This window comes from Brachyhypopomus gauderio, unplaced genomic scaffold, assembly GCF_052324685.1.
Source record: "Brachyhypopomus gauderio isolate BG-103 unplaced genomic scaffold, BGAUD_0.2 sc52, whole genome shotgun sequence".
NCBI lineage: Eukaryota > Metazoa > Chordata > Actinopteri > Gymnotiformes > Hypopomidae > Brachyhypopomus > Brachyhypopomus gauderio.
In genome coordinates this window covers 1,992,633-2,017,156 of record NW_027506877.1, presented here as the reverse complement: position 1 = coordinate 2,017,156, position 24,524 = coordinate 1,992,633, and the positions used below count along the sequence as shown (strand labels likewise).

Here is a 24,524-nt window from a genome sequence, read left to right as displayed (position 1 = left end):
GTTTTATGTGATAATGCGACATCCGCGTCAAAATTATAATTAAGTGTTATTCATTTAATATGCATTTGCTACGTTTGCACTCAATGACCGCGTTTGAAATGCACTTTTCATCCTGTCCATGCTAATAAGATCCAATACGTTAAAGGGGAAACAGCGCCTCTGCAGCTCAATAATATCACACTTACTGCGCTCGGCCTGTCAAAATATCAAATGCCAAATTGCAAATCTAAATGAAAAAATTATTGAATGTGAATTAAAAATTTTTAACTATCATGTAGCTATGCCTGGACCATTTAAATGCAAATGTAGGATTACACTGCCATTTTCTGCATTACATTTTTCATTTGGGGGCTGAAATGCTTCCAAATCTGAGGGAAAAGTCTTGAGAAGTGATGTGCTTAGAGAGACTCCGTATATCTTTGACGTGACAGGAGTAAGGGCCTGCAGTTTGTCCTGGACCGTGGTACCAAAAGGATCGATATTTGTTTTGAAAACTTTACCTAAGTGAAAACTAAAGTTGCCAAATACAAAACCGAACTGTAAATCCTGTGAAGTGCCGCAGATTTACTTTGCAGCATTACCGAATGGTCTACGCTTAAAACAGCGCAGGGACGGACGAAGACAGCGAGGTAAGCGCTTACTGCAAAATAACAGAGACTAAAATGTTTATGTAAAATTGTCGAATATTATCAAAAACGTGGGTGCAAATGCGTAACTTCTATAATGCTTAATTTTTTATTCTGACAAACGGTGTATTCACAGTAATACCTTCACATGGTGCCACACATAAAGTTATTTCGGTATAGGCCTAAATTCGCCATTTTGAACAAATTGTTTAGAATTATTTTATTTCTGTCGTGATAAAGCAATATATTTTGTTGTGATTTGACTGTTTAAAAGCCTTGTTGAATTCGCAGTATGGAAATTGTTTGTACCTGTAACGTCGACCGATATGTGCGTGATTAATGTAACATTTTAGTGCTTTAGTTAGGCCACAGGCCGATGGCTGTTAAAAACTATTTTGTATTTTCATCTAATATGGCGGTCTGTTAGTAAAATGCCACTCAGTTAAAATAACCTGGTCGTTTTCTATCTGAGAAGCTGTGCTCCATTTCGGCCTTTTAATCTTTATTATACATGTTATATAATTTGTTAAACCAAAGTATAGCATGTATAACTATTTTGGTACTCTGTAGCCACTTTGTGTGTAGATGATGGCTCCTGTAGCGTGTGATTAAAACTTTGTGAGACTCAAAGACTAAAACTAGTTAGCCGTGTAGTCCGCTGTTTTGAGGAGAGTCATGAGAATATATTATCAGAGAAATACGGATATCCGTTTAACTTTAGCACGTTGAGAAGCTTTTTCCATGAGGCTGGCACTTATACTGGAATAATATGGAGCTTGGCAATCAACAAAATATGATTTTGTTGGTTTTGCGATAGCGCTAAGATAATGCAGTTTGAGACATCATAGTTACTGTAAGGGAATTTGTGGTTTACTGTCTGTGACCCTCGGTCAGAACACTTTGACATTCAATTCACTCCCTTATCTGTCTGCTCCTCGGTCAGTCTCAGTCTCTCTCTCTCTCTCTCTCAATTCAATATAGCTTTATTAGCATGACTGTATAGGGTACAGTGTTGCCAAAGCATTACAGCAATGTCTCTCTCTCTCTCTCTCTCATCGCTGCAGTCTCATTTAGGTGTGTTTTTTTAATGCGAAACGCCTTCACAGCTTGAGAAACGCGTCTCAGTCGGCTAGTTGATTCTTATTGTCAGGCATGTCGAATCTGTTTTCCTATATGAAAAGCAGATTAATGCTACAGTTGTCTCCTTAATGTAGCTTATCAATAAACGACTTCACAAGTGAATTTAGCAAACGTTAACAAGACGCACTGCATATTCAGAATCGGCGCATCATGGGAAGTGTGATTTATTTTTCTTCTTAAACGGAATCTCACCATATTGTTACAGTGTCGTTTATGAATTTGTCACTCGTAATATTACTTGTCACTCTCTTCTCTTTTGCTTTCTAAAAGAGGGTTAAAATTGACATTTTCCATTCTGATACAAGTGTGTGGTTCCTTCAACAGTAATTGAGCATGCAAGCAGACAGTTTTATATAGTGTTCAAAAGTAGACCTTTATTATTTCCCAGATATTTATTTGGGCTTTTAAACACATCTTCTAAACACAAAACCTGCAGAACATAACCTTCTGGTTATTGTTCTTGGAAAAAGTCTTTTCTGAGGTCTTGAATTCTGCTTACAGTTTTTGAAGGAGTTTTGAGAACTACATTTCAGCAGGTTGTCATCTCTGCTTGGAGAAGCTTTAGGTCTTACACATCTTTTCTTTCTGATAACTTTCTGGCAACATGAACATCACAAAGGCTTGACCTGTTCTCTTAATAGCTGATGGTGGAATAAGGATTTGTTGTACCTATAGGACTTTGTAAAGTTTAGAAAATCTGCTTTTATAAGATCAACTCTTTTGGACAGGGACTGTGTCATATTTCAATTTTTTTGGAGCAAATTTTCATTTGTCTCCCTCTGGACAGCGCTGCCTGTATATCCACTCTGCTGTAGATTATGATGGACTAGATCAGGTGTGGCTGAAATAATAGCTAAAAACAAATAATAGCTACTCCCTTAATTAAAATGCCCCGAACATATTGGATAGCTTTGAACACGTTCATGATTAGTAGTTTAAATTTCATATGAAATATTAAAATGCTTTTGTGATTTTTATGTCTGTATACAGAAGTGAATTTCCTCTGTTACCAGTTCTCCTTCCTCTCCACACAGAGGTCTCATGAATGCTTGTATTAAGGTTCTAGCAAATTTTCTGACGAATTATTTGTTGTTAGGACCATTGCAACAATAATATTTACCAATTTTGGGTGTGGGCCATTTTTCACCCAGGAGAAACACGGACTTGAAATAGGAGGAAATATTCTTGACTTGAAATCTCTCAGAGTACCCATTCCAAACTGGCTACAGGTTTCATTCAAATGCAAATGAAATGCTTTGTCCTTGATCATGACTCAGCACAGGACTGGGTATCTAGACCACGTAGCGACTGCTGTGTACTCCCAAAATGTAAATTGGGTAAATACTTCACAGGTTCCTTTTGTACATTAAATTGGCCTAAATTGCTGTGTCCTTCAACACAGACCAGGGGGGTATTCCAGAAAGCGGGGTTAACAAACTCTAAACTTAACCCTGAACTCTGAGTTGTCTTACCCCGATCTGACATACTCAGAGTTTTCGGTTCCAAAACGGCTGATCGGAGTTAAAGTAATCGGGGTCGCTCAACTCTGAGTAGGTTGACCCAGACAGAAGCGCGTTCACGCGTAACTATAAAAGGCATTCTTAATGGAACGCAGATAAATAGGATTTATCATGGACTTAAACGCGAAAATCAGCCGAGCATCGTATTTCACACCACTGTAGCTTAGGAGTATTAAAGACTGCGTATGCAGAATATTTACATATTATTAAACGTAAATGTAATACTGCGGTAGCTGCTAGAGAAAGGCAGTCAGCATGTCAAAGAATTGCCAACAGAGTTAATGCGTGAGTGAAAATTATATTTTTATATTTAGCAGAAGGGTGCGATTATATTATTATTTTCTCCACCTTTATAATACTGTATTGAGTTTTTAAATATTTTTTAATTGAACACTTACTGATTCCAGGTCTAATCTGAGTGGTGTGAAACACACATGGCATCAGATAAAAATGAAGTATAAGAATATAGTACAAAGTGGTATGGCTGTATATAACTATATCTTATTCTTAAAATATATTCTAAAATATATTTATTTACAAGAAAAATGAAATAATGAAACATAACAGCGAATTTGACTGTAATGTATATTAAAAAGGTTACAGGGTGGGTGGTGGTGCATGATTTAATGTGGAAAGCAGTGATTGCAGATGGAGTCTCTGACAACTCCACCATCTCTGTTGTCACCCACATGCATGTAAGGTTCCTCTGTGGGCATGTCAAAGATGGTAGGCTGTCGCTCTTCCTGGATGGTTGCAATGTTGTGTAATACCACATATGCCATTATTATGTGGCACACCCTATCAGGGGTTACTCTGAGCCCCTTCAGGCACTGTAACCTGGCCTCGAGGATTCCTAGGGTCATTTAAATTCTTGCCCTGGTTTTGCTGTGGGCCTGATTGTAGCGGGACTGTGGTCCAGGTGCAGGATCTGAATAGGGAGTCATAAGGTAGGCCTATAGGACAGGCAGGGATACCCTCTGTCTCCATGAAGGAGGCCGTCATAGTGTCCTATATCACACTAGGGTTTCAATGATTTAACTATTACACTGCATTACACTGATTTAACTATTACACTGCACTACCTCAGGCCTACTCTATTCAGATTTGTTGTACAGTGTGGAATCATACACGGATCCTGGCCATCTGGCTTCAACATTTGTGATGAGGTGGGAAGCATCACATATGATCTTGATGGGGAGAACGGTCAGTTCAATTCAATTCAACTTTATTATCATTATGCTGAAACAGGGTTGTACAGCACAATGAAACACTTTTAGGCTAGGCCTCAGTGCAATTACATACTACAAAATATCACAGCAGCAATTACATACAACATAGTGCAGGACAACATAGTGCAAGACGGTCATGGTGCAAGCCAGGCAATAGACATTAAATAAGCAAGGTAAAAAAATGTAAAATAGATAACAGTATAAGGTATGAAATATAAATATATAAGTACAGTATGTACAGTGTGTGTGAGGTAGGTAAATGGGACAGGGATAAAGTGCATGGTGCCAAAGGGCTGGTGGACTGGTCTCTGGACTGGTGGCAAATCTGAGATAGTCAGGGGGAGGTAAGTCTATATATGTCCAGTTTGAGGGAAAGTGGCTGGTGGCAGTAGCTATGTTAGTTTTGTTACCATTAAAGATAAGTACATTATTCATTAAGTATTATAAAGGTTAGTACCTGTACATTAATGCTATGGATGGATTTTCTGTTTATGTAATCGCCTTCATGTTCTAATGGTGCTGGAATAGGTAGCATATGTAGGTTCCATCAATGCAGCCAACCACTCTAGGAAATCCTTAAAATGTAAATGGGATTAAGTTTGTTATATACTGCTTCTCCTTTGCTTAATTTCTTTATTGTCCGTGTGAATTAAAGACAAACGATGCTGTGGAATTCCTCTTTGATGTCCATAACTGGCTTATGCCCAGGAAACACCACAAAAATGGGCACTAGTCAATTTAATGCCAGACATAGTTTTTGGACAGACCGACATACAGTAGCTTTGCTGACAGATCCCGCATCTTCTACACTATAAAAAAAACTTCCACAAGCAAAAAACGAAGAGCGATGTATAACAATCTGGAGAGAATTTAGGGCTGATCCGCGACGTGTAATATTTGAAATGTGACGCTTAATAATTTTATTGATGTAAGTATTGGATTGTGCTGAAAAACGATAACGTTCATTAAAAAATAATCCGAAAATGATAGTATAATGATAATTTTATAAGGAGTTCCCGACGAAGAACTCAGCGAATAAACTGAGTTTCAATATCCACATGATCTTCGAGGAAAGGACACGTCATGATGACGTGTTTGTAACTCTGGGTCAGGTCCAAGTTAACCTGCCAGCGAGCAGGTTAGCTTCAGAGCACAAGTTGCTATAGTAACTGACTCCGGTTCTCTCTAAGCTCGGTTTCTGGAACGGAAAACCTCGAGTTTCCGTGAACTCTGAGTTAACTTACCCGGGTTTTCTCGCTTAACCCGCTTCTTGGAACACCCCCCTGAAGTTAGAGCTCAGTGTGTCAGTCTGGCGGACTTGAGTAGAGTCAAAAACACGATCATATTGTTTTCTTTGTTTTTCAATATCCCACTAGTATACACAGACTGTCTGACTTGATTTGTACGACGCCGGTGAAATACACAAAGTAAAGGCTCATACAACAAGGCAGGATTTATTGGTGGAGATTAACGTGAAAAGGATGGCCATGAATATTATGATTGTATATCGACATATTTGCTTAAATATTCGTATTTTATCACAACGTTTATTTTGAAAATTGTAAGGCTAGCTAGGCCTAACTTGTCCGTACCTAACGCAGCCACCCAGTAACAATAACCAGTTTGCTAAATATTTGAACTATATTAGCTACTATTCATTTGTGCAGATAAAACCTCTTCCGAATTCTTGCTGAATATATGCTGTTTTGTGTAGTTAATCGCACAGCAGCACTTTGATATTTAAGATGTTTTTTGTTTTCTCTGTATTCAAATAAACGTTCACGATGTCACTCAGTCCGCGTCACATTACTCGCCCCCGCGTGTGCTCGTGTCCGCTTAGAATGACTGTGCACGAGTGTGTTCTCTGATCATACACTGGTAGGAATATGAAATATAAGATTTTTAAACATACGGTTTAGGCTACGTGCAAGTAACATTGTTACATCGTTTCTAATATATTTTGCAAATAACCGTTCACATTCCATTGCATGTCTTGTCTGCAAATGTTACTTAGTGGCTGTGTTAAGAACAAAGTAGGCATAGCAGTATTCAGTTTTCCAAATAAACGTCGTGATGAAATAAATGCAAAGATTTAATTATCTGCGTTATATAAATGAACGTTAACGGATAAAGGTCTATGTATACCAACGCGAGTCATTTTACGTTGAATGACGTCGCTAGTAAAAGGCATACAAGACATGTTTTAAAAAGGACTTATTGGCCCATTTTGGTTTTCCCTTTCTTTTAATGTGTTTTGCACCTTGTGTATATAGACGGCCTGCAAAGTTACAAAACCCAGAGTGACCAACTCTTGTCCCAAATGAACCATTTTTCTCAGTTGTGTGGAAGACCTCGCCGGAGTTTCAGCCATGTTCTTTGTAACAAGATGAGCGCTTCCTGTTCACAGACAGCAGTGACTCGCCCTCAACGCGCAGCAGCGTCTGCAGGTCTGGAGGTTCTGTGGCCACGTCGTGAAGACGCTCACAACCGTCTGCGTTGTGAAGGAAATTTACCTGAAGAGGATAGCAGAGGGATATTCTGGTTTTATATCGACAGGTATGTTCAAATATTCGTATTTTATTATAACGCTTATCTGGAAAACTGTTAAGATGGCTAGAGAGGACTCATTTGTTCGTAGCTAACACAGCCACCCAGTAACGTTAACCAGTTTGCTAACTATATTAGCTTTTCATTTGTGCACATGAAACCTCTTCCGAATTCTTGATGAATGAAGGTTATTTTGTGTAGTTAATCGCACAACAGCACTTTGATATTTTACTCGCACCGTCGTGTCTGCTTAGTCGCGCGAGGCTGTAGGGTGTGCTGTTGTCCAAAATGGTGCTCGCGCGCTCCTGTGTGTTTGGATCATGGCGATGTGAAATATCACATTTAGTTTTAGGCTACACGTAAATAGCGTTTAAAAATAACACACAATTTTAGTTGTGTGGTCATGTCGTGAAGACGTTCACATCTTTCTGCGTTGTGAAGGAAATCTTTGCTTTTATTTATTTCCTACGCAAGGGGCACTTGCAGCTTTGTGTGACGCTACCAAAGACGGACTCGGCGAGTCTGTAAGTATTTGTGGATTTGTGAAGTTTAAAGTAAACAAGGTTTTCTAGCTACTAGTGTTGCGCGACTTCGGCTAACGGATCTTGGTGTGCTACGGTGGTTCTGTTTATCAGCAACAGGCCTCGTTTTCATTAAAAGTTCAGATGTGATCAAAATGTAGAACAGTGTTCGAGTCGAGGTGCACTTGTGGTGACAAACTCCAGGTTAATTATGCAAGCGCAAATCCCCTGTTGAGGGTCGGTAAACGGCTTGGAAACAACTAGACAGAAAAGTAGTGCGTGAAAATTAGTCGTGCTTAAAAGGTCCATCAGAGGAGGGTTCGCCTGCAGACGAATGATGATTATCATTTAAACTCTTTATTGACTTGCCATGATTTATTCTAGTTGATAACAGCGTGGTTTTGCATCATTTTCAAGCGGACGAGACGTGTAGTGGCGGAACAGCTCTGGGCGTTGGTCAAGCCGAGCAGACGTTAGGCGGAATATACAACGCAGTTACGATATCGTGTGTTTTATTTTATTCATCTTGCTTTACAGTTTGTGAATTTTAAGCTGGTTAGTGTAGCTTTTTGGAAATGTAACGAGAGAAGAGCTTATAGAAGTGAAAACACGATCGCACCCCTAATATACATGTGAGAGCGAGGGAGACGTGTGTAATTTGAAACGAGCGCCCTGAGCTCTTCATCCAAGAGGCGGGGTTAATGGTGATACTTCAACCAGCCACTAGAGGGCGTCAGACAATTGCAAATGGTGGCTTCACTTTTCACCCGCTGTCGTCCAGTGCACTTAAGTCTTTGACGCAACTGCCATTTTTTATTTGAACAAAGAATAGACTGACGTTTCTGTTGTAATGGTCGTTTACGTTTTTAAGTCAGAACAGTTTTGTGTCTAAGAAATTAAGGAGATGTACTACTCAAGAATTGCTATAAACTACTTGTATTCCGATTGGTCGACCAGCAACGTTATTAACATTTCTGAACCCTTGACTTTTCACACCCCTGCACTGCGTGTATCACAACCTTTCTCGATGAACTCATGACTGTAACTTGATCTTTGTTTAGAGTCCTTCCGTTTTCATGCGAAAACCGTGTTGCGTTGTAGAACCGTAGTGGGGATTCTCGATGCTTTGAACGGCTACCCTCTGTTCGGCGGCCGACTGGTATCGCTTCTCGGCCTTTTGGCTAAGATCAAGTGTAGTATCTGTTCTTATCAGTTTAATATCTGATACGTCCCCTACCCGGGGACCATATATTAAATTGATTTTTGGAACAGGGAGATGGAATAGGGGCTTGCTCCGTCCACTCCACGCATCGACCTGGTATTGCAGTACCTCCGGGAACGGTGCACTTCCCCCCTTTATTCTGTAAAGAAAAGTTATCAATCTTCTTAATGACGCTTTTATAACCTTTATTTTAGGTTAAGTTCCGTGTCGTTTTCTGTGTCAACGGTGCAGTATATCACATCCTTTAAATGTTATTAAAATAGTCGCTCCAATTAGGAATTTCTCTCGGCGACTGCATCCACTTTCCCTGTATTTCTGTTACCTCCAGATAATAACTGACTTTCCCTCTGGGATTAATCAAGGTCTATCTATCTATCCATCCATCTATCTATCTATCGCTCTTATTCTCACTTGTCTTCTGGCCACTGAGGGTAAAGCGGGAGGAGTTGAGCGCGTCAATTCACTAACCAAAAGCAAAGGGCAGCGCGCGTTCTGTTCCGGAAGTGCTTGGTCCATTTGCTCTCGATATTCAAGCACCATGAAAAGCCTTTGAAAGCTTCATTTCTCCACACCATTTAGTAATACGTCACTCTGTCACATTGGATCGTTGTGAATTTGGCTCCCTTAAGATTTTGCTGTACATCAAACCATTAATAACGTCTCAAACGTCCTATGGGCTAATGCATATTCCGGAGCAGTGCATCATGGGAAACGTCTTCTCGGTTTTGTTTACAGTCGCCTCAGCCCGCCCTCCGTGTCGTGATGAATATTCGAATCCGTGCGATGTGATTGGTAGTCTACAGTGAATCCGTGCGATGTGATTGGTAGTCTACAGTCAGAGTCCCGGTCGACCGTAGACTCTGGTCCAATCGGAAGATTTAATGGTCTACGCTGCATTTCTGTAGACTCGACTCCAAAATTCGGACTCCTAAGCGAAGAAAAAAACAACGAAATAACAGACGTGTTAAAGCAGTATGTGGTTATATATGTTTTTGTTCACTTTTATTTTCGACTGTGTTGAGTTGTTTAATGACAGGAGAACTTGCCCTTCCAGTGAATAGCGTGGCTTTTGTTGATCTGGTCCCTGTGTAGACTAGGAACTCATACTTACCTGGCAGGGGAGATACCATGATCAAGAAGGTGGTTCACCCAGGGCGAGGCTCAGCCATTGCACTCCGGTTGTGCTGACCCCTGCGAATTCCCCAAATGTGGGAATCTCGACTGCATAATTTCTGGTAGTGGGGGACTGCGTTCGCGCTCTCCCCTGATTTACTCTGGTTAAAAGTAGAACTGTCCTTGTTTGTTGCTTGAGTGTGTCGACAACATGTGGGATTTCAATGACTTGAGATTTAAGGAAGGTATTCATTAAAATTCATTCGTATCCCCATACATTTGCATGCCACATTTTGTACATAACTATCAAATGCAATAGTGTGCAAAATGTAAAACAGTTGAAATATTTCAAGTTTATAATTAGAGTACAGAATGTGGATGCCACAGCAGCGCCATCTAGCACAAATCAAATATGACAGGGAATAATATTATATACAAAAATATCACATGCAGTATGACAACATAAATTATTAGATTACCTCACTAATTGTAATTGTTTAATTTAATACCCCTCTGTATGCCTCCATTACTAGCTCAGAGCAGAAACCTGCCGGGAAAATTATCAAATTTGGCACCAACATTGACCTCTCTGATCCCAAAAGTTAACAGTTTTTCTAGAAGCTTCCATATGATTGTCTTGCTGCCCTCTGATTTTGTGCCAGATGCATTAAGACTGTTGTACATCCCCTGTGCTTTTATTTTGTAAAGACTTTATCTTGCATCAAAAATAGGATTATGTTTGAAACGACACAACTTGGTATCTTAATTACCATATGTAGACAATAAAGTGATTTTGTAATATGTTTGTCAACTCTTGGCTTTGTGTGTGCAGGTGGAAACCTCAGCTCCAGGAGCTACAGAAGTTGCCAGCATTCATGCGTGTGTCCTCTAGTGGCAATATGCTGAGTCACGTAGGCCATACCATCCTGGGCATGAACAGTGTGCAGCTCTACATGAAGGTCCCAGGCAGTCGCACACCAGATCTGCACCCTCAGTGTAACCCTCACTAAATCACTATTATGGTTGTATTAATATGGAATCTGCCTAAATGTGTTACTCTGGCAGGCCATCAGAGATTTTTGTGATTAAATCGGTGTAAGGTTAAACTGCATTTACCGCTTTCAGTCTTGGATGATTTAAGATGAACATTTCAGAAGATTTTTTTGATTTTAGGTATTCTGTAAGTCTGTACATGGGCTTTCATATTTAAGGCAAAAAATATATATTTGGTATAAAATGTGCGTAGATTGTCGGGTGTTTGAGGTTTGCACCAGTTGAAACAAGCCCGTTGAACCATACCTTCCTGATCTCATCCAGGCATGGGGAGGACTACCTAACTGTCTCATGGTGGCCTGTGTTGGAGGATCTGTACTGCTCCAATATCCCAGTGTACCGCTTCATCCAGAGCCCTGGAGACTTGGTGTGGATCAATGCAGGCACAGTGCACTTGGTGCAGGCTGTGGGCTAGTGCAATAATATTGCATGGAATATGGGACCGCTTAATGGTAATTACCTGCCAAGTGGCAAAATGCTTAATGGGGAGGGGTGGGGGATTCTGTCCATAAGAAGTTCACACTGACACAGCCATATCCAGTATACACACGGTATTAAATGAGGACGAATCTAGCTTCAATACTGTCTGAATTCAATCCATATTGAAATGCTGGTTTTTCTGCAGTGTTTTGTATTTATGATGTGTTTTCAGCATACCAGTACCAGTTGGCTCTGGAAAGGTTTGAATGGAATGAGGTGAAGAAAGTGAAGTCCATCGTTCCGATGATCCACGTGTCCTGGAACATGGCTCGCACAGTCAAAATTTCTGACCCCACCGCTTACAAGATGATTAAGTGAGTACAACTACCTGAGGTAATGCCAGGAGCACAGAGGCGCTGTTATTGCTATATAAAGACTGTACACATTCAAATAGAGTCCTTGCCTTCCACAAATATGTTCAGTGTTGGCGTTTGAAGTATTTTAGCAGAAGTGTACTGTAGTGTAAATGTTAACTGCCTTCTCTCTCTTGTCTTGCACTCAGGCATTGTCTCCTGCAGTCTATTAAACACATTCAGATTCTGCGAGACCAACTTGTGGCAGAAGGGAAGAAGATCTCCTACCAGAGCAGAGTGAAAGATGAGCCAGCATACTATTGTAATGAGTGTGATGTGAGTGCTCCAGAGAACCCTGCTCATCACGTTACATCCCTCACTGCCTGGCCTGGTCTGTCCAAGCCACTTCATCCAAGCTCATGCAGAACCTTCACAACAGTCCTGTGAAAATGTCCATTTGACTTGGCAAACGTATATTGCAGGCATATGGTCTTGTTTCTGCATGTTTCCCCATTGTGAAGGTGGAGGTCTTCAACCTGCTGTTTGTGACGAGTGAGAACGGAAGCAAAAAGATGTACGTGGTGCACTGTGAGGACTGTGCCAGAGAGCGCAGCCCCAACTTCTCTAACATAGTGGTGCTAGAACAATACCGCGTAGAGGAACTGATGTACATCTATGACTCCTTCAGCTTGGTGAGGACACGCATGTGAATACACACACACACACATTCAGGCAGTCTTGCATTCACTCTTAGGAGTCTCATCATATGTACAGTCACACATAATGCTCACACTCTGTTTGAGATGCGTAAGATGTATTACATAATTGAGACACGGCATATTTAAAAAAAAAAAAAAAAAAAAAAAGACTCCCAGTTTACTCCCAGCAACCCAACATACCGACCTCTGATTGGCCCTGAGAGACTTACAATGAAAGGCAGTTTGTGCTGTCATAGTATTGGCAGTTAAACATGGCATCTGTTTTTTTTCCTCCTCCATTTTCTTACTTTTGGATCATTCCGTTTCTTTGGGGTACTAGGGGTGTCATGATTCTCTAAATCCTCGATTCGATTTCATTTCCGATTTTAGGGTCTTTGATTCGATCCTCGGTTTTCTTTTTTTTTTTTTTTTTTTTTTTTTACAGCAGAGGCCTACACCAGTTTTGGATAAGTCTAAATTTACAATATCTTATTTCAAAAGTTGGGTTTGATATAAGTGATACAAGTGATCTGTAATACACCACATTAGGCACTAATGGTTAAATTTAAATAATTGATAAAAGATAAATGTATTAATAAAACAGCAATGTGCAACATAACAAAACAAATAATAAAACAATTACAGGAACATGTACAAAATAAGAGAACAAATAGAGCCTTAAACTAAACTCTATCCTAAGACTTTTTCAGTCCCTGAGAATGACAACTGTCATTTTTTATGGCCTTGACAACATCAGACCATAATTTTGTTGTTGTTGGTGTAGTGGGGGCTGTACTATAAAAGTCACCAAACAGTTCACTGAGTGTGGTTCTCTTTGCTGGGGGGCTGCCTTCACTGGATACTGCAGTTTCTGGGTCCTCTGCAGGGTTTTGGCTGGTCCCTTGTCCTGGGGCCCGAGTTTAAAAAAGAATATACATTTATAAATGTATCAGTATTTCAAGTATAAGTTAAATTTGCATCACTATTAATAGTTGGCATTTCATCATATGAATTTCAATTGGTCACACACCTGTGTGGGATGCTTTTGTAGGATTTTCTCAGACAGACTGTTGAATATCTCTTTCCGAGAGGGGTCATCCAGATGGGGTAAAGACTTGAACAGAGGGTCCAAGGCAGTGCTCTCATTCAGGAACTGTTGAAGACTGGGATTTGAATACCTCCCTCCAATGTTGGTTGCTATAGCCGATTTAACATCCTTCATAATCTGTGAATCTGTGCCACTGTGTTTCATTGCTGAGAGAATTGAGCAGGATCATAGACACAGTGGGCTGCTGTTCTGAGTTCAGTAGAGTTGTGATTGTTTTCATGGGCTTCAGAACCTCAACCATGTCCTCCAGAACAGTCACATCTTGATCAGAGAGTGTGATGAGATCTTTGGCATTCATTTTAACATCTTTTTCTGTCGGTGCAGAATAAACAGCAGCTTGTTGCTCCAAGTAGCGTGTAAGCATGTCATAGCTAGAGTTCCACCTTGTAGTGTCATCATCTTTAATCAGCTTGTGAGGAGGAAGCTGGAGCATCTCTTGTTTGGCCTTTAAGACAGCTGCTGCAGTCGTGCTCTTATGAAAGGTGACCACTCTCCTGACTTTGCCCAAAAGACGAGAAATCTGGTTTACTCCCAACCCCTTTTGGGATACCAGGTTTACTGTGTGTGCAAAACACCCTATATGTGGTGACAATCCAGCTGCATTTGAGGCATTGACAATGTTTTTGGCATTATCTGTGGTCACAGGTATGGTTATATTTTGTCTATCCAGTTTCCATTCTAATACTGCTTCCTGTAGCACTGCTGCCAAATTATCACAAATTATTCTCCTTTGTCTTTTTTTAGGGTTATCAGAGATGTCTATGGTTTCTAATATTCTTATTGCTCTGTATGGTTTTGTTTTTTAAGGAGATTAAAGATAAATTTGTCCCATAAACTATATAGCTCCACTTTTCTGTAGATTGTAGAATGCAGAGCAGACGCAGTTTGTCTAAGAGACATATTTTGTATAGGAGAGCAAAAAGCCACTTTTGTAACTGAAAATAGCAGCAAAATGAAATGCAAAGGCTTCTCATCGCTGCAGGTCGTGACCCCATTCGCCCTGACCTTTACCTGGTCTTGTGGGGGGCGGGGGCATTCAGAGCTGTTTTTTTAAAGAATCTACACATTTAGTGGTGCTTGAATTTGTTTTAAACATCATTTATGTGAGAATACAGTTACAATGCCAACCGAGGCATAGTTTTGGTTATACAGAATTTATCTGCAGTTGGTTGTCACAAACCAAAAATTGAGAAGGTTTTTTTTTTTATTTTACTTTTTACTATTATTCACATCAAACTGTAAATATTGACATTTTACTGGAATGAGGTTAAGTGTGAATCGAATTACCCATTCGATTGATAGTCATTTCCTTTTCATTTCTAGTCTTCAGAAATCAATGATTTCATATATTATGAAAATGTTGGTTACAATTATGATATAGAAGGTGCCGAGTTCTCTTTGAACTACTCTTTCATTTCTAAAGAAAAATCTATTTTTCCTGTTGCAATATATCATTTCTTCTTTTCGTGGTCATTTATTTAAAATCTGCACTGTTTTAGCGAGTTCACACAGTAAGCAAACTGAGCCAGCCATGTCTTAAATACTTTGTGAATTTGTGTGACTATGACCATTAATATTAAATGCTTTTGATAAACATGGACCTGTAGCTGATCTATTAAATTAACTCTATGGAGTTGTCCTTTCCTTCTAGTAACCATAATAAAAGTGATTATTTTTAAACCATTTATCAACTCAAATCAGGTATAACTTTTTTTTTTTTCTTTAGAGGAACCACAGAAACACCAGCGCCTTGCTGAGTTTACAAACCAAACCTAGCCCACACATCAGTTAGCAGTTAATAACAGCAGTTATTAATAACACTGCAGCTTATCACTAGATATTTACAAACACATTTAGATAATTTTAGATGTTGGAATAATGAGAGGGACCTGAATCATTTTACCCAAATTCAAGCTCCCTTGGCGAATACAAACCAGTATTAACGAGCTGAAAAGAAATGAAATCACAGAATCCAAAGGGTGCAAAGTTGGCTCTGGTAAATCGTGAGGTCATGTCAGGCTCTGTGATGAAATGTGAAGTTACATTGGGCCGGGGATTTGGAGAATATACTTTTTAGGACGAATTAAGTTGGCTATGTTGTGGTTTAGAGGCCGTATAGGAACTCTGACCTTATTTTCAATCTCTAAGCCTTGATATTTGAGCCCTGTGTTTTTTAAGAGATTCAAAGAGGACTAGTGTGCATGAATATGATCACCCCTACTGTGCTACTGCGGTCACTCCATCTGCAGTTCGCAAAAGCTCGCTCGCGCTATCTACACTGAAAGCTCATTTACGACCATAGAGAGAGTGAAATGCTATAAATTGATGTTCTGTACTTATCTAAATATGTTCATATTTTGCTTTTTAGTTATTTTTACTGTGGAAATTTTAAGTCATAAGATACCAAACTCAAATAAGAAGTTGTCAAAATCCTGTTAAATGGCGATTTGGTTGCTTTTATTCACTATTTGGGTCTCTATAAAACACACAAATGAAATTATCAAATTACTCCACCATATTCTTGAAGTCCTAGTGTATCATTCCTGTGATTTGCAAGTGTTTTTACTGTAGCATTTTGGAATAACATGATGGCAAAATCGTATTAAATGGTGATTTCCAAACTGTTAAAAAAATCTTTAGTTTTGGAGAATGTTTTTACTATCTTAAAATCTAAAGATTCAGATGCTTTTCACTAAATAAAACTTTTATATATTGCATGTGTTGTCTGTGGGTATTTTGTGGACAGTAGAAGCTTGTTTGTAGTTTAACATTTTAGCTTTACTCAACCCAAGACTTCTTCAGTTCAGTGGTGTTCCTGTCAGGTCATATAGGTAAGGTTGCTAGGGCAACCATGGTCGTTAACACCTCTTAGTGTGTTCAAGGAGGTGGAAGACCCAACTCCTTTTGTGGGGGGAGGGGGGACTTCTAAACTTTACTTTTATATTTAATGGTAAGTAGCTCTTAATATGTTTATAAATATATATGTATATAGTACTCTTTATTTCCTTTGTATAATTTCCTTATATTTGATGCATTACATTCAGGTACTAATGGACTAAAGACAAATAACATTCATCTCAAATTGCAGTATGTTACATTAATGTTTGGTTTGGTCCATGTGTAAGCTATTCAGGGTCACCAAAGGTTCAAATATTTTTGCATTTATTCGAAACATCATGTTGTCTTGTCTAAATTAGTTTGCTCCATTTTAATATAATAATGGCGCTGTCAAATCTGCACAGATTAAACAAGTGGTAGCAGAAGACCAAGAAGATGATGACATGTTTATGGCAGGAAATGTTCTGAATTATGTTTAAATATGTGCATTTAATTGTGTTTATGATGGTTGTGGTGGAAGCGGTGATAGTAGTGAGGAAGATTGATCAGAATTAATGAATCAATATGTATTAAAAAAGCAATATATATTTGCCTTCATGTTATCTCAAAATGCTACAGTAAAACACTTGCAAATCACAGGAATGATGCACAAATCAAATTATCAAACCAGTCCACCATATTCTTGAAATACACTTCCTAGTGTATTTTATAGAGCTCCAAAAAGTGAATATAAGGAACCGAATCGTCATGTATCAGGATTTTGACAACTTCTTATTCCAAAATGCTACAGTAAAATACTTGAGTCATGCAAATGATACACTTTGACTTATAATTTCTACAGTTAAAATATTTGAAAAGCAATTTATGAGCATTTTATATCTATTTAAGGTTCAGAACATCAAATCATAGCATTTCAATCTCTGCCCCTAGATTTCCTCCTGCGTCGTTTCCCAAAGCGCTACCGTAATACCGCGTGTATGCGCGTAAATGAGCTTTCAGTGTCGATAGCGCGACCGAGCTGTTGCGAAGTGCAGATGGCGTGACAGCAGTTACTGCGCTCGACCTGACAAAGTAAGACAATTGCAAATCTAAATGAAATTATTGAATGTGAATTTTTAAATTAGCATGCATGCCTGGAACATTTAAATGCAAATGTAGGATTACACTGCGCATTACATTTTTCATTTGGGGGCTGAAATGCTTCCAAATCTGAGGGAAAAGTCTTGAGAAGTGATGTGCTTACATAGAGAGACTCCGTATATCTTTGACGTGACAGAAGTAAGGGCCTGCAGTTTGTCCTGGACCGTGGTACCAAAAGGATCGATATTTGTTTCGAAAACTTTACCTAAGTGAAAACTAAAGATGACAAATACAAAACCGAACTGTAAATCCCGTGGCGTGCCGCAGATTTACTTTGCAGCATTACCGAATGGTCTACGCTTAAAACAGCGCAGGGACGGACGAAGACAGCGAGGTAAGCGCTTACTGCAAAATCACAGAGACTAAAATGTTTATGTAAATTGTCGAATATTATCAAGAACGTGGGTGCAAATGCGTAACTTCTATAATGCTTTGTTCTTATGCTGACAAAAGGTGTATTCACAGTAACACCTTCACATGGTGCCGCACATGAAAAGTTAATTCGGTATAGGCCTAAATTCGCCATTTTGAACAAATTGGTTAGAATAATTTAATTTCTTTCGTGATAAAGCAATACATTTTGGTGTGATTTGAATGTTTAACAGCCTTGTTGAATTCGCAGTATGGCAATTATTTGCACAAGTATCGTCGACCGATATGTGCGTGATTAATGTAACATTTAGTGCGTTAGTTCGGCCACAGGCCGATGGCTGTTAAAACCTATTTTGTATTTTCATCTAATATCGCGGTCTGTTAGTAAAATGCCAGTCAGTTAAAATAACCTGGTCGTGTCCTTGTTTTCTATCTGAGGAGCTGTGCTCCATTTCGGCCTTTTAATCTTTATTATAGGCTACGTGATGTAAATTTTTCTAATCACAGTGTAGCATATATAACTATTTTGTGGTACACTGAAGTCTATGTACGAGCGCGCGCGCGCGCGCGCGTGTGTGTGTGTGTGTGTAGATGATGGCTCATGTGTGTGTGATTAAAACTTTGTGAGACTCAAAGACTAAAACTAGTCAGCCGTGTAGTCCTCTGAAATGAAGTAGACTAAATGAATGTCATTTGATATGCTGGTCTGACTAACTAACCGGGCTATCATTTCACGCACAAAACAATGACAACAGTCTCATTTATGTGTTTTTATGCGAAGCGCCTACTTCACAGCTTGAGAACCGCGTCCCAAGCGGCTAGTTGATTCTTATTGTCATGCATGTCCAATCTGTTTTCCCATATGAAAAGCAGATTAATGCTACAGTTGTCTCCTTAATGTAGCTTATCAATAAACTAATTCACAAGTGTGAATTTAGCAAACGTTAACAAGACGCATTACTGCATATTCAGAATCGGCGCATCATGGCAAGTGTGATTTATATTTCTTCTTAAACGGAATCTCACCATATTGTTACACGGCGTCGTTTATGACACGGCACTCGTAATATTTCTCTCTACTCTTTTGTTTTCTAGAAGAGGGTTAAAAATTGACATTTTCTCTTCTGATACAAGTGTGTGGTTCCTTCAACAGTATCTATTAGCATGCAAGCAGACAGTTTTATATAGTGTTCAAAAGTAGACCTTTATTATTTCCCAGATATTTATTTGGGCTTTTAAACACATCTTCTAAACACAAAACCTGCAGAACATAACCTTCTGGTTATTGTTCTTGGAAAAAGTCTTTTCTGAGGTCTTGAATTCTACTTACAGTTTTTGAAGGAGTTTTGAGAACTACATTTCAGCAGGTTGTCATCTCTGCTTGGAGAGGCTTTAGATCTTACACATCCTTTCTTTCAGTGATGCCTGTAGATATCTGCTCTGCTGTAGATTATGATGGACTAGATCAGGTGTGGCTGAAATAATAGCTAAAAACAAATAATAGCTACTCCCTTAATGAAAATGCCCCGAACATTTTGGATAGCTTTGAACACGTTCATGATTAGTAGTTTAAATTTCATATGAAATATTTAAATGCGATTGTGATTTTTATGTCTGTATACAGAAGTGAATTTCCCCTGTTACCAGTTCTCCTTCCTCTCCACACAGAGGTCTCATGAATGCTTGTATTAAGGTTCTAGCAAATTTTCTGACGAATTATTTGTTGTTAGGACCATTGCAACAATAATATTTACCAATTTTGGGTGTGGGCCATTTTTCACCCAGGAGAAACACGGACTTGAAATAGGAGGAAATATTCTTGACTTGAAATCGCTCAGAGTACCCATTCTCAAAACTGGCTACAGGTTTCATTCAAATGCAAATGAAATGCTTTGTCCTTGATCATGACTCAGCACAGGACTGGGTATCTAGACCACGTAGCGACTGCTGTGTACTCCCAAAATGTAAATTGGGTAAATACTTCACAGGTTCCTTTTGTACATTAAATTGGCCTAAATTGCTATGTCCTTCAACACAGACCTGAAGTTAGAGCTCAGTGTGTCAGTCTGGCGGACTTGAGTAGAGTCAAAAACACGATCATATTGTTTTCTTTGTTTTTCAATATCCCACTAGTATACACAGACTGTCTGACTTGATTTGTACGACGCCGGTGAAATACACAAAGTAAAGGCTCATACAACAAGGCAGGATTTATTGGTGGAGATTAACGTGAAAAGGATGGCCATGAATATTATGATTGTATATCGACATATTTGCTTAAATATTCGTATTTTATCACAACGTTTATTTTGAAAATTGTAAGGCTAGCTAGGCCTAACTTGTCCGTACCTAACGCAGCCACCCAGTAACAATAACCAGTTTGCTAAATATTTGAACTATATTAGCTACTATTCATTTGTGCAGATAAAACCTCTTCCGAATTCTTGCTGAATATATGCTGTTTTGTGTAGTTAATCGCACAGCAGCACTTTGATATTTAAGATGTTTTTTGTTTTCTCTGTATTCAAATAAACGTTCACGATGTCACTCAGTCCGCGTCACATTACTCGCCCCCGCGTGTGCTCGTGTCCGCTTAGAATGACTGTGCACGAGTGTGTTCTCTGATCATACACTGGTAGGAATATGAAATATAAGATTTTTAAACATACGGTTTAGGCTACGTGCAAGTAACATTGTTGCATCGTTTCTAATATATTTTGCAAATAACCGTTCACATTCCATTGCATGTCTTGTCTGCAAATGTTACTTAGTGGCTGTGTTAAGAACAAAGTAGGCATAGCAGTATTCAGTTTTCCAAATAAACGTCGTGATGAAATAAATGCAAAGATTTAATTATCTGCGTTATATAAATGAACGTTAACGGATAAAGGTCTATGTATACCAACGCGAGTCATTTTACGTCGAATGAAGTCGCTAGTAAACATGGACGTAGTTTTGATTTCATAAGTGGGGGGGACACAACCTGGGGTGGCGAACTGTTGAGAAGGGGGGGGGGTGCTGCTTGATCCTAGTGCTAGATTTGTCGCTATTTGGATATTGGTTTTTTAACCGTTAAAAAGTGGGGGGAATATGACTTCGTCGCTACTTAAATATTTGGTTTTAACTGTAAAAACTGGGGGGGACCAAAACCGGCTTTTGAAAAAGTGGGGGGGACATGTCCCCCCCGTCCCCCCCCCCAAAACTACGTCCGTGCTAGTAAAAGGCATACAAGACATGTTTTAAAAAGGACCTATTAGCCCATTTTGGTTTTCCCTTTCTTTTAATGTGTTTTGCACCTTGTGTATATAGACGACAAAACCCAGAGTGACCAACTCTTGTCCCAAATGAACCATTTTTCTCAGTTGTGTGGAAGACCTCGCCGGAGTTTCAGCCATGTTCTTTGTAACTGTTCACAGACAGCAGTGACTCGCCCTCAACGCGCAGCAGCGTCTGCAGGTCTGGAGGTTCTGTGGCCACGTCGTGAAGACGCTCACAACCGTCTGCGTTGTGAAGGAAATTTACCTGAAGAGGATAGCAGAGGGATATTCTGGTTTTATATCGACAGGTATGTTCAAATATTCGTATTTTATTATAACGCTTATCTGGAAAACTGTTAAGATGGCTAGAGAGGACTCATTTGTTCGTAGCTAACACAGCCACCCAGTAACGTTAACCAGTTTGCTAACTATATTAGCTTTTCATTTGTGCACATGAAACCTCTTCCGAATTCTTGATGAATGAAGGTTATTTTGTGTAGTTAATCGCACAACAGCACTTTGATATTTTACTCGCACCGTCGTGTCTGCTTAGTCGCGCGAGGCTGTAGGGTGTGCTGTTGTCCAAAATGGTGCTCGCGCGCTCCTGTGTGTTTGGATCATGGCGATGTGAAATATCACATTTAGTTTTAGGCTACACGTAAATAGCGTTTAAAAATAACACACAATTTTAGTTGTGTGGTCATGTCGTGAAGACGTTCACATCTTTCTGCGTTGTGAAGGAAATCTTTGCTTTTATTTATTTCCTACGCAAGGGGCACTTGCAGCTTTGTGTGACGCTACCAAAGACGGACTCGGCGAGTCTGTAAGTATTTGTGGATTTGTGAAGTTTAAAGTAAACAAGGTTTTCTAGCTACTAGTGTTGCGCGACTTCGGCTAACGGATCTTGGTGTGCTACGGTGGTTCTGTTTATCAGCAACAGGCCTCGTTTTCATTAAAAGTTCAGATGTGATCAAAATGTCGAACAGTGTTCGAGTCGAGGTGCACTTGTGGTGACAAACTCCAGGTTAATTATGCAAGCGCAAATCCCCTGTTGAGGGTCGGTAAACGGCTTGGAAACAACTAGACAGAAAAGTAGTGCGTGAAAATTAGTCGTGCTTAAAAGGTCCATCAGAGGAGGGTTCGCCTGCAGACGAATGATGATTATCATTTAAACTCTTTATTGACTTGCCATGATTTATTCTAGTTGATAACAGCGTGGTTTTGCATCATTTTCAAGCGGACGAGACGTGTAGTGGCGGAACAGCTCTGGGCGTTGGTCAAGCCGAGCAGACGTTAGGCGGAATATACAACGCAGTTACGATATCGTGTGTTTTATTTTATTCATCTTGCTTTACAGTTTGTGAATTTTAAGCTGGTTAGTGTAGCTTTTTGGAAATGTAACGAGAGAAGAGCTTATAGAAGTGAAAACACGATCGCACCCCTAATATACATGTGAGAGCGAGGGAGACGTGTGTAATTTGAAACGAGCGCCCTGAGCCCTTCATCCAAGAGGCGGGGTTAATGGTGATACTTCAACCAGCCACTAGAGGGCGTCAGACAATTGCAAATGGTGGCTTCACTTTTCACCCGCTGTCGTCCAGTGCACTTAAGTCTTTGACGCAACTGCCATTTTTTATTTGAACAAAGAATAGACTGACGTTTCTGTTGTAATGGTCGTTTACGTTTTTAAGTCAGAACAGTTTTGTGTCTAAGAAATTAAGGAGATGTACTACTCAAGAATTGCTATAAACTACTTGTATTCCGATTGGTCGACCAGCAACGTTATTAACATTTCTGAACCCTTGACTTTTCACACCCCTGCACTGCGTGTATCACAACCTTTCTCGATGAACTCATGACTGTAACTTGATCTTTGTTTAGAGTCCTTCCGTTTTCATGCGAAAACCGTGTTGCGTTGTAGAACCGTAGTGGGGATTCTCGATGCTTTGAACGGCTACCCTCTGTTCGGCGGCCGACTGGTATCGCTTCTCGGCCTTTTGGCTAAGATCAAGTGTAGTATCTGTTCTTATCAGTTTAATATCTGATACGTCCCCTACCCGGGGACCATATATTAAATTGATTTTTGGAACAGGGAGATGGAATAGGGGCTTGCTCCGTCCACTCCACGCATCGACCCGGTATTGCAGTACCTCCGGGAACGGTGCACTTCCCCCCTTTATTCTGTAAAGAAAAGTTATCAATCTTCTTAATGACGCTTTTATAACCTTTATTTTAGGTTAAGTTCCGTGTCGTTTTCTGTGTCAACGGTGCAGTATATCACATCCTTTAAATGTTATTAAAATAGTCGCTCCAATTAGGAATTTCTCTCGGCGACTGCATCCACTTTCCCTGTATTTCTGTTACCTCCAGATAATAACTGACTTTCCCTCTGGGATTAATCAAGGTCTATCTATCTATCCATCCATCTATCTATCTATCGCTCTTATTCTCACTTGTCTTCTGGCCACTGAGGGTAAAGCGGGAGGAGTTGAGCGCGTCAATTCACTAACCAAAAGCAAAGGGCAGCGCGCGTTCTGTTCCGGAAGTGCTTGGTCCATTTGCTTTCGATATTCAAGCATCATGAAAAGCCTTTGAAAGCTTCATTTCTCCACACCGTTTAGTAATACATCACTCTGCCACATTGGACCGTTGTGAATTTGGCTCCCTTAAGATTTTGCTGTATATCAAACCATTAATAACGTCTCAAACGTCCTATGGGCTAATGCATATTCCGGAGCAGTGCATCATGGGAAACGTCTTCTCGGTTTTGTTTACAGTCGCCTCAGCCCGCCCTCCGTGTCGTGATGAATATTCGAATCCGTGCGATGTGATTGGTAGTCTACAGTGAATCCGTGCGATGTGATTGGTAGTCTACAGTCAGAGTCCCGGTCGACCGTAGACTCTGGTCCAATCGCAAGATTTAATGGTCTACGCTGCATTTCTGTAGACTCGACTCCAAAATTCGGACTCCTAAGCGAAGAAAAAAACAATGAAATAACAGACGTGTTAAAGCAGTATGTGGTTATATATGTTTTTGTTCACTTTTATTTTCGACTGTGTTGAGTTGTTTAATGACAGGAGAACTTGCCCTTCCAGTGAATAGCGTGGCTTTTGTTGATCTGGTCCCTGTGTAGACCAGGAACTCATACTTACCTGGCAGGGGAGATACCATGATCAAGAAGGTGGTTCACCCAGGGCGAGGCTCAGCCATTGCACTCCGGTTGTGCTGACCCCTGCGAATTCCCCAAATGTGGGAATCTCGACTGCATAATTTCTGGTAGTGGGGGACTGCGTTCGCGCTCTCCCCTGATTTACTCTGGTTAAAAGTAGAACTGTCCTTGTTTGTTGCTTGAGTCTGTGGACACCA

General features: G+C 39.8%; 1 protein-coding gene and 4 non-coding genes across 10 annotated transcripts in view; all 5 read left to right on the top strand.

The window, feature by feature from the left end:
* The first annotated feature begins 413 nt into the window (after window positions 1-413).
* LOC143488629 (lysine-specific demethylase 6B-like) overlaps window positions 414-24,524 on the top strand; it is a 30,201-nt gene continuing 6,090 nt past the window's right edge. For 2 of the 6 annotated variants that reach the window (XM_076987452.1, XM_076987454.1), the window contains exons 1-7: window positions 9,640-9,777; window positions 10,751-10,914; window positions 11,236-11,423; window positions 11,624-11,765; window positions 11,954-12,080; window positions 12,266-12,436; window positions 21,317-21,465. In XM_076987452.1, the coding sequence (XP_076843567.1) occupies window positions 11,408-11,423; window positions 11,624-11,765; window positions 11,954-12,080; window positions 12,266-12,436; window positions 21,317-21,465 (605 nt within the window). In that variant the 5' untranslated portion in view covers window positions 9,640-9,777; window positions 10,751-10,914; window positions 11,236-11,407. Of the gene's footprint in view, window positions 630-6,910; window positions 7,072-7,536; window positions 7,587-9,639; window positions 10,164-10,750; window positions 10,915-11,235; window positions 11,424-11,623; window positions 11,766-11,953; window positions 12,081-12,265; window positions 12,437-21,316; window positions 21,466-24,524 lie in introns of those variants that run through there. The other 4 variants (XM_076987456.1, XM_076987453.1, XM_076987455.1 and 1 more) reach the window with 4 other exon arrangements.
* On the top strand, window positions 8,745-8,935 carry LOC143488681 (U2 spliceosomal RNA). Its single transcript, XR_013124499.1, has one exon. It is a non-coding gene; the product is annotated as a U2 spliceosomal RNA (small nuclear RNA).
* LOC143488670 (U1 spliceosomal RNA) lies at window positions 9,909-10,072 on the top strand. Its single transcript, XR_013124489.1, has one exon. It is a non-coding gene; the product is annotated as a U1 spliceosomal RNA (small nuclear RNA).
* On the top strand, window positions 23,139-23,329 carry LOC143488680 (U2 spliceosomal RNA). Its single transcript, XR_013124498.1, has one exon. It is a non-coding gene; the product is annotated as a U2 spliceosomal RNA (small nuclear RNA).
* On the top strand, window positions 24,303-24,466 carry LOC143488669 (U1 spliceosomal RNA). Its single transcript, XR_013124488.1, has one exon. It is a non-coding gene; the product is annotated as a U1 spliceosomal RNA (small nuclear RNA).